Genomic DNA, 16,843 nt, shown 5'->3' with positions numbered 1-16,843 from the left:
TGCATTATATAAAAAAATTTCTCCACAAAGATGGCAATATCTGAATCCTTGTGGGAACATTTTTTAGTCCCCATGAAGAAAACAGCTTATAAATCATACTAATTGATGTTTTTTTGAAAATGTTTTCTCTGATGGTTTAGGGGTAGGGTTAGTGTAAGGGGATAGAATATATAGTTTGTACAATATAAAAATCATTGTGTCTATGGAATGTCCCCATAATACATTAAAACTCAACGTGTGTGTGTGTGTGTGTGTGTGTGTTCTTGTTTTACTTACATTGTAGGACCAAATGTCCCAATAAAGATAGTAAAATGTGAATTTTAACATTGTGGGGCCATTTGGCCGGGCCCCACAAGTAAAACAACTTGTAAATCATACCAAGTGATGTTTTTTTGAAAATGTTAAAATGCAGAAACTTTTCTGTAATGGTTTAAGGGGATAGTTTATACAGTTTGTAAAGTGTAAAAACCATTACGACTATGAAAAATCTATGTAAAGATATAAAAACAAGTTTTTGTGTGTGAGTGTCATCCTTACCTTCAGAAAATGTGTGTAGCAGCAATAAGGAGAGGAGCAATTTAACCAAAGTCATCTTGCCTCCAGAACCTTCACACCACGACATCTCCAACCTGAAACACAAACACACAGTAAGAGCACAATCACCAATGCATTCAGAGTGGCATCATGAAAAACAGTCACAACTGTTTGGTGCTACTAGTGTTTCAGAAATAACACACTGCACTTTTGTGCACTGGTATTGTACATTAAAGCCTTCATGATTAAAACATATTTAAAATTCTATGACATTAGTAGAAACAAAGCACAGCTGGTAATCGACATCTGTGAGGTGAAATCCATCTCTCTAAATAAATAATGTTCATGTTGAGAGTTGCGATGTCTCCAGGTGAACCTCATTACAAGTTCATTGCACCTGATGTAAACATGTGATATGCAAATACCATCATTGTCTGGTTCCTGATAAACTGTAACAAGCTGCATGAATCTCAGTGAAGAAAGAAATCTCACAGTTTGCACATTGGTGGCTACAGAAATGGACTTTAAAATGTCCAAATAAAAATCCAAATGCTTTCTGAAAATTCAGTGGTTGTTCAGTTTGCATCAGTTTTCAGGGGTTAGACATTTAATTTTAGGTCAGTATAACCATGGCCGTAGCCAGCTATGAGGTCACCGAGGTCCGGACCTCTGTAATTTTTTTTATATTCAAAAATAAAATTTCAAGCTCTCTGAATGATTAACTAGCCGTTTAAACAACTTCATATGACTGTTTGCAATTCATGTCGCTGCGAGAAGCTAGAACAATGAACGGGGCTTGAGAGCGTGTTGTGAGTGAGGGCGCGGGTGCAGCCTCCGTGTTGCCAGATCCGCCTATTATACGTCTTTTTGGACTCGTTTTTCGCATTTATTGTGACACTTTAGAAAGTTAATAAAGTGGGAAGTTGCATGTTAGGGTTAGTGATATATTCATCTTATTTCCAAAACACAAGCTTTGAACTTATTTCGGAATAAGAAAAGTTTTTTTCTTGTGTTTCATAGCAATATCTGGCAACATAAACTGTAACTAAAACAGTAGTAAAGCATACTAAGATACTAATGATTTGCATAACTGTACAAAAATTGTGTTTATTTCCCCCCAAATAAATGAATATGTGTTGTCACTACAAAAAAAATATTGACATGTTGCGGTCATGACTGTTCGGGAAAGCCACCTGCCAAATGAAGGTACCCAATAAATGATGATTTGATATATAATAAGCTTACTGATTGTATTAATATTAATGTATTATTGTGGGATTCAATAGATAATAGAATTATCTTTGTAAACATCTAAGATTTGAAAAGGCCTACTTAAATGCTTTTTAAATGTGTTTTTTGGTTATGGGACAGCAGTTTGCACCAATTCTGTAGAATGGCCCAAGGTCAAATTCCTATCTAAAAAAAAAAAAAGGGTCGCAGCTTCATGTCCATGGGAAAATGTGGGTCCAATGGTCTAAGAGAGGAAGAGGATAAAGATCAGAAGGAGACAAATGAGATGTCAAAAAGACAAAAAGAATGACAAAAGAATGTCTGTCTATTTTAAAGTTTAGGCTATATGTAGTGTAGCCTCTATAATGAGTTGCATTTGTGGGTGTTGTTATAGCACAATTCTTAACACCTCACCCCGGACCTCACTAATTTTCAAACCCTGGTTACGGCCTTGAGTATAACATCTCAGTATGTCAATATGAAGCCCAGAATCTTATATATGCAGCTACAACAAATGCATTCTCTATCCTGAGAAGAGTTTTCTTTTCTTTGACACTGTCAGTTTTTGGGGACTGACAACCGCATTTATTTACAGAAATGAGTCTCGAAATCTCCGGTTCAAAAAGCAACTTACAGTAGCGTCTCGGATACTGTCTGCATGAACGTGCAACTGGAGTCAAGCCCTTATTCTCTTACCAGTAACCATAGTGACAGAGACCAAAGTAATATCAAAGATGGAGTTGTCCATAAAACTGAAAAGTCTTATCACTTTTGAAACGACAAGAGTCCAATCAAGTTCACCCATGAAATCTTCAGTATCCGACAGCAGCTTTTATGACGTGTCATGTGACAGACAACTAGTTATCCAGTCCGTTTCTGTTCACACAGGGTGGGTTTTCCGAGAATACGGTTATGAGTCTTGAAAATATACGGGTGTGAGTTTGGTTATATAATGCGGGTGTCACTCCTTTAAATAACAGTGCTGTGTGAACGTTAACAATAAGTTCTGAAATACAGGACTGACAACCGTATTCTGCTGCTGTGTGAACGTGGCCAAAGTTTGCAAAAATGTTATTCATTATACATACATTCAATCATACATATATAAACATACACACATAAACACACACACTTAATATAAAGGGTACAACGGGGGTAAATGCGTCTCGGGGATAAGGCACATTTGATTTTATTTTCCTCTAAATCATTAAATTGCACAAAAACTTGCCACAGCACTTTCCAAAACATCTGCTTTTCAAGATGCACATGGAAATTTGGCTGATCCTGTCACGGAATGGGGAAATACAAAAGGTGCGAGGACTCAAGTGCAGAGAATAAGAATTTATTAATAAAAGAAAGGCTAAACACAAAACAAAACCCACGAGGGGGAAAACACAACTAACAAATATTACAACCGAAAACAGAACATGAACTTACTAGGGAATCAAAGGGAACAGGAAACATAAGACAACGAACCAACACAGACTGCAAACAAGAGGGGACTTATAAAGGGAACAAATCAAGAGGGAACAGGTGGAACAAATTAACCAATGATCAGATAACAAGATGGGAGGGGCTAGACAATAGACACGAGCACATGGCCCAAAATAACAAAACACCCATGTGCAGCACAAGACAGGACAGGCATGTGACATTACCCCCTCCCTACGGAGCGGCTACCAGACGCTCCATCAGACCAGGGCGGGACGGGAGGGACAGACCAGGGCGGGACGGGACGGGAGGGACAGACCAGGGCGGGACGGGAGGGACAGACCAGGGAGGGACGGGAGGGACAGACCAGGGAGGGACGGGAGGGACAGACCAGGGAGGGACGGGAGGGACAGACCAGGGTGGAGACAGTCCACCGGGCGGCCAGGGCGGAGCAGACAGTCTATCTGGCGGCCAGAACGGAGATGACAGTTTATCGGGTGGCCAGGACGGAGACTCTCCCTCAGGCGGCCAGGACGGAGCGGGCAGTTCATCGGGCGGCCAGGGTGGAGACTTTCCCTCGGGCGGCCACGGCGGAGACGACCCCTCGGGCGGCCACGGTGGAGACGACCCCTCGGGCGGCCATGGCACTGGAACAGACACCGGCTCAGGAACTGGAACAGACCCCAGCTCAGGAACTGGAACCGACACTACCGGCTCAGGAACTGGAACAGACCCCACCAGCTCAGGAACAGACACCACCGGCTCAGACACCACGGGCTCAGGAACAGACACCACCGGCTCAGGTTCAGGAACAGACACCACGGGCTCAGGTTCAGGAACAGACACCACCGGCTCAGACACCACGGGCTCAGGAACAGACACCACCGGCTCAGGTTCAGGAACAGACACCACGGGCTCAGGTTCAGGAACAGACACCACGGGCTCAGGTTCAGGAACAGACACCACCGGCTCAGGTTCAGGAACAGACACTGGCTCCGGCTCAGGAACAGACACTGGCTCCGGCTCAGGAACAGACACCGGCTCCGGCTCAGGAACAGACACCGACACAGGCTCAGGAACAGACACCGACACAGGCTCAGGAACAGACACCGACACAGGCTCAGGAACAGACACCGACACAGGCTCAGGAACAGACACAGGCTCAGGAACAGACACAGGCTCAGGAACAGACACAGGCTCAGGAACAGACACAGGAACAATCATTGGCTCCGGCTCAGGAACAGGCTCCGGCTCAGGAACAGACACCGGCTCAGGAACAGACGCTGGCTCCGGCTCAGGAACAGACGCTGGCTCCGGCTCAGGAACAGACGCTGGCTCCGGCTCAGGAACAGACGCTGGCTCCGGCTCAGGAACAGACGCTGGCTCCGGCTCAGGAACAGACGCTGGCTCCGGCTCAGGAACAGACGCTGGCTCCGGCTCAGGAACAGACGCTGGCTCCGGCTCAGGAACAGACGCTGGCTCCGGCTCAGGAACAGACGCTGGCTCCGGCTCAGGAACAGACGCTGGCTCAGGAACAGACACCACTGGCTCCGGCTCAGGAACAGGAACAGACACCACCGGCTCAGGAACAGACACCACTGGCTCCGGCTCAGGAACAGGAACAGACACCACCGGCTCAGGAACAGACACCACTGGCTCCGGCTCAGGAACAGGAACAGACACCACCGGCTCAGGAACAGGCACCACCGGCTCAGGAACAGACACAGGCTCGACAGCGGCCATCTTGTCAGGGGACACAGGCTCGGCAAACGTGACCTGAACACTCTCGGCGGCGGCCCTCTTGTCCGAAGACACAGGCTCAGCAGGCGTGACGTGAACAGGCTCGGTGGTGGCCATCTTGTCCGAAGACACAGGCTCGGCAGGTGTGACGTGAACAGGCTCGGCGACGGCCATCTTGTCCGAAGACACAGGCTCGGCAGGCGTGACGTGAACAGGCTCGGCGGCGGCCATTCTGTCCGAAAACACAGACTCGGCGGTGACCATCTTGTCCGAAGACACAGGCTCGGCAGACGTGACGTGAACAGTCTCGGCGGCAGCCATCTTGTCCGAAGACACAGGCTCGGCAGGCGTGACATGAACAGGCTCAGCTGCGGCCATCTTGACGGAAGACACAGGCTCGGCAGACGTGACGTGAACATTCCTGGGAATATCTAGGATCTTGACTAGCGTCGAAAAATAATCCAACAACGTTTCAGCAGGCGTCTTGTCAGGGGACACAGGCTCTGCGGCGGCCATCTTGTCCGGTGACACAGGCTCGGCAAACGTGACGTGAACAGGCTCTGGCTGTGCAGACGTGACATGAACAGTCTCTGGCTGGGCAGACGTGACGTGAACAGTTACGGAGGGAGCCTTTCTCCTCCTCCTGTGTTTTGGAGCTACCGGACTCTGGATCACCGGCACTGGGACCACCGGCACTGGGACCACCGGCACTGGGACCACCGGAACAGACACGGAGGAGGTCTTCCTTCTCCTCCTCTGTCTCCGATGGCAATGTGCAGGTTCTGAGCTAGGCGGAATCAGCGGCGAATGGGGCTCTGGGCTGAACGGAACCAGTGGCGAATGGGACCCTGGGCTGGACATCACCAACCCAGGGTCGAAGAGGGGCCAGAGTGGAGAGTGGTGTCGGGACTCCTCTCGACCACCTCCTCTACTGCGGCCTCCACGGGTCCCGCGAAATATGACCAACCGGGTTCCCAAAAAAGACTGTCCTCTCTCCCGCTCGGTGGCTGGGGAAGAGACACTGTCGGACATGCTGCTGGATGAGTGAGCTCTTCTGCTGAGTCCTCAATGGGTTGGTTCGTTCTGTCACGGAATGGGGAAATACAAAAGGTGCGAGGACTCAAGTGCAGAGAATAAGAATTTATTAATAAAAGAAAGGCTAAACACAAAACAAAACCCACGAGGGGGAAAACACAACTAACAAATATTACAACCGAAAACAGAACATGAACTTACTAGGGAATCAAAGGGAACAGGAAACATAAGACAACGAACCAACACAGACTGCAAACAAGAGGGGACTTATAAAGGGAACAAATCAAGAGGGAACAGGTGGAACAAATTAACCAATGATCAGATAACAAGATGGGAGGGGCTAGACAATAGACACGAGCACATGGCCCAAAATAACAAAACACCCATGTGCAGCACAAGACAGGACAGGCATGTGACAGATCCTCGACGTGATCGAGAGTAGCAGTGAAAAGTTATTGAATATATTTTGAGACAAAGGTCTTCTTAATGATTTTCAGATTTGTTCAAGGTGATTGAAACGACAGTTTTTCAATAACGGAAGAATACGTAAAAGTATAGTATTTGGGGTAAAATGCGCCACTGCTGTTGGGGCAAAAGGCACTGTAGTTAATAATAAATATGGCTGACTTTTAAATTTGTTGACAAGACATGGTTAGATTCAGATGGTAAATATCATATATTAATTTGGTTGTCAGCTGATTGTTATGAACAAGTATTAACTTTGACATTATTAACCCATTTAATCCCACCGGTCACAATAGTGACCGTAAAAAAATGTTTCATTTCTAAGGCTATAAAAATGTTACTGAATGATCTATCAATGCATTTCCAGCAGATATTGAAATAATAAAGGGTCTCAATGAAATATGTGCAGTGTCGCATGTTTACTGTAAATTGTCACATGACCAGAGCTGTTTACTTCCTGTTTGCGCCAAGAGAAGAGGATGGCAGCAAGAAAGCTCCCAAAGAAAAGGTTATTAAAGTATGTTAAAATAAAGATAGGACATAGATTTTTGGTACACATCATGTTTAAGGTGTCTAGTATTGATATATGCATTTGCAATTACTCAACTTTATTTAATGTGGTCATAGAACTCACAAACATGTCAACGGCAACAATAGTGACCGGTGGGATAACCCATTGTATCTACATGTAATACACATAGGCTAACTGTTCTACCTTACTTTCTGCTGCTACCTTACTTTCTACCTAATTTTACACACAGACACACACACAGAAACACACACACACACACACACATGGACCCAAGGAAGACTAGCTAGCTAGCTAATTCTGCTAGCTAATTCTGCTAGCTAATTCTGCTAGCTAATTCTGCTGCTACCTAACTTCCTACCTACTGCAACTTTCCACACAAACACACACACACACACTAGCTAGCTAACTAATTCTACCTAACTTTACACACACACACACACACACACACACACACACACACACACACACACGCACAAGTGGTCTAGGAAGAAAAGCTGAAAAAAAAAAACCATCAAAATGTCCTGAATGGCCAAGATACTATCCCTTGGCCTCGAGACACTATCCCGTGGCCTCCAGACACTATCCCGAGGCCTCGAGACACTATCCCGTGGCCTCCAGACACTATCCCGTGGTCTCCAGACACTATCCCGTGGCCTCCAGACACTATCCCGAGGCCTCCAGACACTATCCCGAGGCCTCCAGCCACTATCCCGTGGTCTCCAGACACTATCCCGTGGTCTCCAGACACTATCCCGTGGTCTCCAGACACTATCCCGAGGCCTCCAGACACTATCCCGAGGCCTCCAGCCACTATCCCGTGGCCTCCAGACACTATCCCGTGGCCTCGAGATACTATCCCGTGGCCTCGAGATGGTATCCCGTGGCCTCCAGATACTATCCCGTGACCTCAAGACACTATCCCGAGGCCTCCAGACACTATCCCGTGGCCTCGAGACACTATCCCGTGGCCTCCAGACACTATCCCGTGGCCTCGAGACACTATCCCGTGGCCTCCAGACACTATCCCGTGGCCTCCAGACATTATCCCGTGGCCTCCAGATACTATCCCGTGGCCTCCAGATACTATCCCGTGGCCTCCAGACACTATCCCGTGGCCTCCAGACACTATCCCGTGGCCTCGAGATACTATCCCGTGGCCTCCAGATGGTATCCCGTGGCCTCCAGATACTATCCCGTGACCTCCAGACACTATCCCGAGGCCTCCAGACACTATCCCGTGGCCTCCAGACACTATCCCGAGGCCTCCAGACACTATCCCGTGGCCTCGAGATACTATCCCGTGGCCTCCAGACACTATCCCGTGGCCTCGAGATGGTATCCCGTGGCCTCAAGATACTATCCCGAGGCCTCCAGACACTATCCCGTGGCCTCTAGACACTATCCCGTGGCCTCCAGACACTATCCCGTGGCCTCCAGACACTATCCCGTGGCCTCCAGACATTATCCCGTGACCTCGAGATACTATCCCGTGGCCTCCAGATACTATCCCGTGACCTCGAGATACTATACCGAGGCCTCCAGACACTATCCCGTGGCCTCGAGACACTATCCCTTGGCCTCCAGACACTATCCCGTGGCCTCGAGATGGTATCCCTTTGCCTCCAGATACTATCCCGTGACCTCAAGATACTATCCCGAGGCCTCCAGACACTATCCCGTGGCCTCCAGACACTATCCCGTGGCCTCCAGACACTATCCCGTGGCCTCCAGACACTATCCCGTGGCCTCCAGACATTATCCCGTGGCCTCGAGATACTATCCCGTGGCCTCGAGATACTATCCCGTGGCCTCGAGACACTATCCCGAGGCCTCCAGACACTATCCCGTGGCCTCCAGACACTATCCCGTGGCCTCCAGACATTATCCCGTGGCCTCGAGATACTATCCCGTGGCCTCGAGATACTATCCCGTGGCCTCGTGACACTATCCCGTGGCCTCCAGACAGTTTCCCGTGGCCTCGAGACACTATCCCGTGGCCTCCAGACACTATCCCGTGGCCTCCAGACACTATCCCCTGGCCTCCAGACACTATCCCGTGGCCTCGAGACACTATCCCGTGGCCTCGAGATACTATCCCGTGGCCTCGAGATACTATCCCGTGGCCTCGAGATACTATCCCGTGGCCTCTAGATACTATCCCGTGGCCTCAAGATAGTATCCCGTGGCCTCAAGATACCATCTCGTGACCTCAAGATACCATCCCGTGGCCTCAAGATACTATCCCGTGGCCTCAAGATAGTATCTTGTGGCCTCAAGATAGTATCTTAAGGATTTTATACACTCTTATGCACGCATGCACGCACACACACACACACACACACACACACACAAACACACACACACACACAAAAACACACACACACACACACACACAAAAACACACACACACACACAAACACACTGCACAGGTCAAATAGACCTATATTCAGTCTGTCCAATGGTTGATACAACACAGTATCCCACCGGTCACAATTGTGACCGATCATAAAACACACTTTTTCACACACTTTTCCATGAAAATTAAAAAAAATTATGATTGATTGTTTCAAAGGGATACTAATGACACATGATTTGGATATTTTTGTTTCTGAGAAAAATTCGGGATTAAATGGGTTAAAAACGTTATTTTTGGCTAAAGTATTTGTATCAATAATGTGTGCCTTTTACCCCATGCTGGTGTTACATTATATATATATATATATATATATATATATATATATATATATATATATATATATATCCTCATAGCTGGAGGGCAAAAAGTTAATTTCGTACCCAGGTGAACACCCTTAAGAGTAACTCTTTTGCTGACAGCAGAGCATGAGCTAAATAACTTAATTTGAAGATAAAAGGCATCATTTGCTAGCTCGTAGTGTTTCACACCCTGTTGAACATGAAAGCTGCAGTTTGAAATGATTTTACGTCTTTGATTCTTTTAGCTTTGATATACAAGCAGTATAGCAGTATGTGATGTTTACGTATTTGTACCGCATTCGAAATCTGTCAACATAATCTTAACATAATTCTTTTTTTTTACCAAACTGTGCAGACCCACATTTAATCATATCAAACATTATATGCAGTCTTCCTCTTAGAAGACTTTCTCCCAAATATTTTGCAAACTAAAAGCACTTTCAGATGTACGGGAAGTCACTGAATAGACAATACTGCTTGAGGAGAGGGGTATTATATTGACAGTATTAATGATTAATAGGCATATAATTTATGCATTAAAATGAAGAATAGTTTTACACTTGCTCAAGTGAGGAGGAGGGTTCACTCAACAAGGAATTCCCACAGAGTGAAGTACTCACACACACTTGAGCTAATCGTGTGCTGCTAATCATCTCATCAGCATCTCTCTCTCGCTCGAAAATAAATAAATGAAATAAATAAGTGTCTGAGTGAGAGGAGTGAAAATGATATTTACAAGGGAGCTTATGTGATGAGCGACTTAATTACAGCAACTGTAAGGTCGAAATTAATGATGTATAATCACGTCGCGTTCACCCTCAGTTTAATTAGGCTAATTACCGAGCTGGGATTGGCTGAGCTTGTTTGTTTTGCTGGTATTTGCTGTTAATGCTGCAGCGTCAAAGGTGTCCGCAGGGATGGAGAAAAGATACAATCTAATTCTCTCAAAATTCTAGGAAACCAATCAAATGGAAGTCTTAGGATTTAATTCCAAAATGAGAAAAGCCTCAAACAAGAACCCCATCTAGGATCTCCTGGTGGAGTGATTTGTACATTTTGCACTGGTGTCAACATTAATGACATACATCAATATGTGTGAGAAAAACATCCAATCAAAGATAATTCAAAGACATTACAGTGTTGTATTAGACAAGTAAATCATTAACTAGACATCTCTCACCACATGAGCGTCACATTTTTAAGATTTTGTGTCAAGTAAAAGAAAAGGACCAAATTTGGCCTCAAAAACACCCTCACGCATTGTGTTCACAATAGTTGCATAATAAATGGTTAAGTCAGAAGGTATTTGTGTGTGTGTGTGTGTCTGTTGGCAGAACTTGATCTACCTTCTCAGTGTCCATGATGGATTCATTATTCAGAGGATCTACCTCACCCATGGTATGTCTGTCTGTCTGTCTGTCTGTCTGTCTGTCTGTCTGTCTGTCTATCTATCTATCTATCTATCTATCTATCTATCTATCTATCTATCTATCTATCTATCTATCTATCTATCTATCTATCTATCTATCTATCTATCTATCTATCTATCTATCTATCTATCTATCTTCCAAAGAGGTGTTTGTAAAACCTCAATCCTCACAGCTTGAGTCTAAAATAAAAAAAAGTGTTTGTTCTCAACTAAGTACATTACAGTCAAACTGGAAAATCACACGTCTTCTGTGTGTCCCTGTAGACTCAGTAGCAGGGCATATTGTCAACAAAAATACATGAACATTGCAACAAAATGAAATGAGCAAGCTGCATATTATAATGTTTTGGTTAGCATGGCAATCCCTGGTGTGGAATTTGAGCAACAACCTTGGCAGTGAATTGCATTTCGAGAGAAACGGAAGAGACACGAAAAAGAGGAAGAGAAAGAGAGAGCGAGGGAAGGCGAAATAGTCGCATTTGTTTTCATTTGGCATCTTGCAGTTTCCTGGGTGATATAATAAAAGAGTTCCCAGACGTCATATAGCAGCACAAACCTTCTCTGTCCATTGTGTAGCAGAGCATTCTGCCACTGTCACATGGGCCCAATACAACTGCTTCTGCTGCAGGGAAATCCACACAATATACTATATGATGCTTATGCTTTCTCTGAATAGGCATATGGTTTCAGAACAATGTAAAGTAAGTAATGAATGTTTAATGGATGCAATACATCTCAAACATACTAATATTCAATAAAACATGCTAGTAGGATGTGGGTGCAAAGCTCAAAGAAAAAATGCCTTTGTAATGAAATACTAGCTTATCTGAATTACTTCCAAACATTTTAAATGTAACTATTAAATATACTAAACTACTATTTATTCCAATAATTTCTTAACATAATGCTGTTTTTAGCAACTTGTAAATATTTTGCATTTTGATTAGACTTTTGGTAGTTGACTCAAATAATGAGCTAGAATACATATTAAACAAAATGAATTCCAGTGTATTCACACTAAACATGGGAAGTAAATTAACAGACTACAAGAGTAGATAATTACAATCATTTAAACTTTTTAAATAAAGAGAAAAAAAACACTTAAGAGGTGTTATTATTACATGTTATTATAACACTCAATATTAAGACTATAAATGTGAGTTTACATGTCTTTACATGAAAGTAGCTAGTTCTGACTTAGTGATTGTGATGAAATGTTATGAATATTGAGCAGTATTACTGTTTAGGGCTGTAAAAGATTTATATTGTCAACAAATTTTTTCATTTTGCATTGTAGCCTGCCTATGACCCATAAATAATAAAGTAAAAGTCAATATATTTACATTTGTGCATGTAAAACAACAGAAAAGATTCAGAGCTACATTGTTTTTAGCTCATACAGTGCAGAAATAGGAAGAGTAGTATGTCAGTATGCTAGTATTAAAACATATATCCAGTTAGCAGTGTGACTCAAATAAAGGTTATATTGACCTAGAGCTAAATCTTCACTCTTTAATAACTCCCACTAACACTCTGTCATTAATAACGTATATGAATGTGTTTGCTGGTTACATCATCACAGCATGTTTTGCACACTTAAAAAATAAAACTCTCTCTGACCTCTTACACACAAATCTTCAATCCCTCAAAACCCTAACAACATTTATGAATAAACAAAATTATGAATTTGATGCAGACACTAAGCAGACCCTAATAAAAACATAACCACACACTCTGTTCTAATATGAGACAAAAAGATTAAAGAAATGTAACAAAAGCAACAACCTCTAGGCCAAAAATAGTTTTCTACTTTTTTTGTTGTAAAACCACTCATGTCTGGCAAAGGAAATTGAAAAAAAGGAATGTAATTCATTTTCAAGATGCTTTCAAGCAGTAAATTGGTTGATTATAGTTTGAGAGGCTTGTTTTAAAGTATCAAGGGAAACTTGAAAAGAACTACCAATAAATAAAAAGGTTACTTGCCCACAGGGGTGGCTTGAATAATCCAACTCAGCAAAAAATGTTTGCATTATTATTCAAACTTCCTGTAATTTTACTAATGAGAAACCTACTGGGCCCTGTGTCCACAGTTCACAGAATGTGGCACTCTTGATGGAGCGAACGCCCATCATCACATCCTAAACTAAACTGCTCCAGCCCAGAGACACTTTATATTCCCATTTTGATTCTTATTTGATATTGCCACTGTTGTCCTTTTTATTTAATTGTTTTCATAAATCATTACTTTTAGTCAACCTTTACATCTCTCTGTGGGTTTAGCTAAATTTAACCAATTAAAAAGAGCTTGTGACTAAACCTCAGATCGCCATTGGATCCTAAAACTGTCAGTCAGACCTTGTAACTCCACCCACCTCTATCGTGAACAAAGTGCCGCACGCGATTTGGACCGTCTCTGCTTGTTTGCAATGCAAGGGTTATAAAGAACTGGTTCTTTGAATAAGTACAGCGTTTTATTTACTCAAGAAACACTATATATAAAGGTTAATGTTTTATTTATTTGAGGAGTGGAGAAGAGTGTCTGGTCTAACATTTGTTGTCAAGTCATAGCCAGTTCTGTCTTAAATAGCCTGTATGAAGCACTTCATCTTCAATAACATGAGATTTTGGAAAAAAAAACTGAGTGCCCACATAGCTACAGTAAACTTTATGATCAGGTTTCACAGACGGGGTTTAGATTAAGCCAGGATTAAGCCTTAGTTCTAGCCTGACATCAAGATGTTGGGTCTGGGAACACACCATTGGCAGGGCTCAATCCGAGGGGCGGGATCAACGGTTGTCTTTCAAATTCCCTCTGCACGCAATAGGACAGCGCTACAACCAACCAGAGCGTTTTCCCACCAGCGGATATAGTTGATAGATTAAACTTTTGCCGTATCCGGTCGGCAAAACACAAACACATCTTCCTTTTTTAAGAATTCTCTCAAAGAAAAGCTTAACTCCAAGTCTTCCAGAGTCCAAAGCCGATTCGAAAGACCGCTGTTCGCCAGCAGCAGCCGCCATCTTCTTTGTTTTCAAGTAGCAGGGAATATACGCGGAACCGTCACAACTCTGCCGTCATTATGTTAAGCCCGCCCACCGACTCTATACACGATGTGATTGGCCTGAATAGAGTTTGTTTTTTCCAGCTCGCAAGCCAACGGAGAGTTGCTAGACTACACTAGTTGCAAAATAAAATTTCAGAAACCTCATAACTCCATTTGAGCTTGATTTTGTTAAAATGTCAATAATTTAATGACACAAGCAAGTGTCTGACAGTGACAATATATAAAGCCACAATATAAACTTGTACAGCACAATCTTCAATTATTTAGAAAATGCTGTTTTTTATTTTTTATTTCCTGAAAAGTATCGTTTTTGGAGATACAAGGTTTCCGCCTGACAGTGACAATATATAATATACACACAACACCCACTGTCTTTCTTAACTCGCCACACACCATTATAAGGACTAAAGGAACACAGCGTATGCCATTTCTTTGATAATAAAACACTTTCTTCTATCTCAGCTTAATATGCAAAGATAACTATAAGATTTGACAATCTATTTGTCACGCTGCAAACTAGTTGTGATGCTGTGCACATCCTAATGTGTACCTGTAACATGAAACACAACTTGCACTTCAGTAAACAAACAGAGTAAATGAGCCCAAATGTGCTGATGGAATTATGGGAGTTTGCCGCATCAGCCCTGTAATGTCATGTGAGTGTCATCAGCTTGCATTTGACACTGATCTCAATGGACTCAAAGTGGGTTGCACACTACATGCCACTTGACTTAGACTGAAGGGGAAGTTCACTAAGAATTACAGTAATTGTCCCCGCTGATAGTGTCGTTTATATGCATGTGCTTTGAGTTGTTTTAGCGCCCAATTCAAAATGAATTATGCAAATCAGATAATGGGGCAAACATGGCCACAGCATTGGGACTGTTTGTGCAATCTGATCATAATTTGCCGGGTCAATAGACTTTGTTGTTACCTGTCTCACACCACACACACAATCGATCTGGCTACATTTACTGCTGCCATGCCCATGATCACTACAAAATGCACTCAAACAAGTTAGGGGTCCTTATGTTTAGGAACCCAGCACATTCTATAATAAGTATCATTAAGATTGAAAGCGTTTATGATTAAAAGATGCAGGTTTTTGCATTGAAGTATGGTGCAACTGTTAAGTAAATTTGCCTGAGTATCTCAGAATTGTGACAAATTATTTACAACGTAAATCTTGATACTTTACAAGGCTTTAAAAGACTTCAACATAATATACACTACTATTCAAAAGTTTGGGGTCGGTAACATTTTTTTATGTTTTAGAAAGAAGACTCTTATGCTCAGCAAGGCTGCATTTATTTGATCAAAAATACATTATTAGTGTGGAAAAAAATATTACAATTTAAAATAACCATTTTCTATTTTAATAGATTTTAAAAAGCAATTTATTCCTGTCAAATCCTGTGTTTTTTATGCCAAAAATAATCTCAAAAGGATGTTTTAGCTTGAATAATAAACAGGATTTTACTGAAATATTCATGCAAGTGCTTTAAAAAAAAAACAATCCTCACATTATAAAATGCCAGATTTCCAAAGCAACCACTAACATTGTCACAAGGATGAAGATGAAGATGAAGATGAAGACGAAGGAGGGTTCAAAAAGGTTTCTATAAACAAAATGGTTCTTTAATGAAAACAAACTCAGGTAATCCACAGCAATGAAGAGACAGTATCAGTGTGTGTGTGTGTGTGTAACATGCACACATAAACAACAACCAACAAGCACAGAGTGAAGGTGAGGAACTGAAATACACAGTGATAATGAGGAGATGACGAACAGGTGATGAGTGGCGGGAAAATCAAACAAAGGAACACATGTGATGAATGAAAACAAACTGAAAGTCCATGAAAGCGAAACTAAAGATGAATGTGACATCTTAATTAACTTTCTTTAGCATTTGCATTTCATAACAATCAAAAAGTGACTGTATGAATTATTCTGACCTGTATCTTTGCAGGATATTTGACTTTCCACAGCACCATTTGGATTATTGGCACATAATAGGAGTTTAATCAGTCATTATTCACAATTAAAGGTACAATAAAAACCTTGATAACCCAACAAAGCCATCTGCTGACTGTAATACGACTACTACATCAATTAACAGAGTAAACAACACTATCAAAGTACAATGGGTTATAATTCTTGATGATGCCGGATGACGGCTGTTTGCGGTAAAGGTATAGGACGTTATGATGAGTTCTCTCAAAGCCGGGAGAGCGGGTGAGATAAAATGCATCCACCGTATCCTTTCCTCACAATGGATTTCAGTGAGATTATGTGTGACAGGACTTAACCTCAGAGAGTACAACACTTCACTATGTTCTGCTCTGCCCCATCGCTAAGATCTTTGTGAGCTTGAGTCATCATTGAGTCGCTGGTTCCACATAAGTGACCAACCTCTCATGATCTTATTATCCTGCTGTCTGCACAGGCTAATTATTTTTTGTGTCCTTTTTCCACTGTATAATGGGATATTTCTTCTCATTCACTTCTAATGATCAGTATCAGATGGTTGAATTAAGTGCTGTAGATAATCACAGCCTTGCATTCAGTATCGCTCGACTGCATTTGAAATATTGCTTTTATACAACAGTTCTATAAACAAGAAGTTAATATTGACTAACCTGTTTTATAAACAATACGGCATCCGT

General features: G+C 42.7%; 1 protein-coding gene across 1 annotated transcript in view; it reads right to left on the bottom strand.

The window, feature by feature from the left end:
* Positions 1 to 16,843, bottom strand: part of cdh23 (cadherin-related 23) — a 259,561-nt gene that overhangs the window by 233,162 nt on the left and 9,556 nt on the right. Inside the window, exon 2 of the mRNA XM_081350472.1 lies at positions 538 to 629. Coding sequence (XP_081206598.1) covers positions 538 to 622 — 85 coding nt within the window. The 5' untranslated portion in view covers positions 623 to 629. The remainder of the gene's footprint in view (positions 1 to 537; positions 630 to 16,843) is intronic.

The sequence above is a fragment of the Scardinius erythrophthalmus genome (genome assembly GCF_964197995.2).
Source record: "Scardinius erythrophthalmus genome assembly, chromosome: 21".
Lineage (NCBI taxonomy): Eukaryota > Metazoa > Chordata > Actinopteri > Cypriniformes > Leuciscidae > Scardinius > Scardinius erythrophthalmus.
Note: the sequence above shows the minus strand (reverse complement) of the source record. Positions and strands in the feature narration are given on the sequence as shown.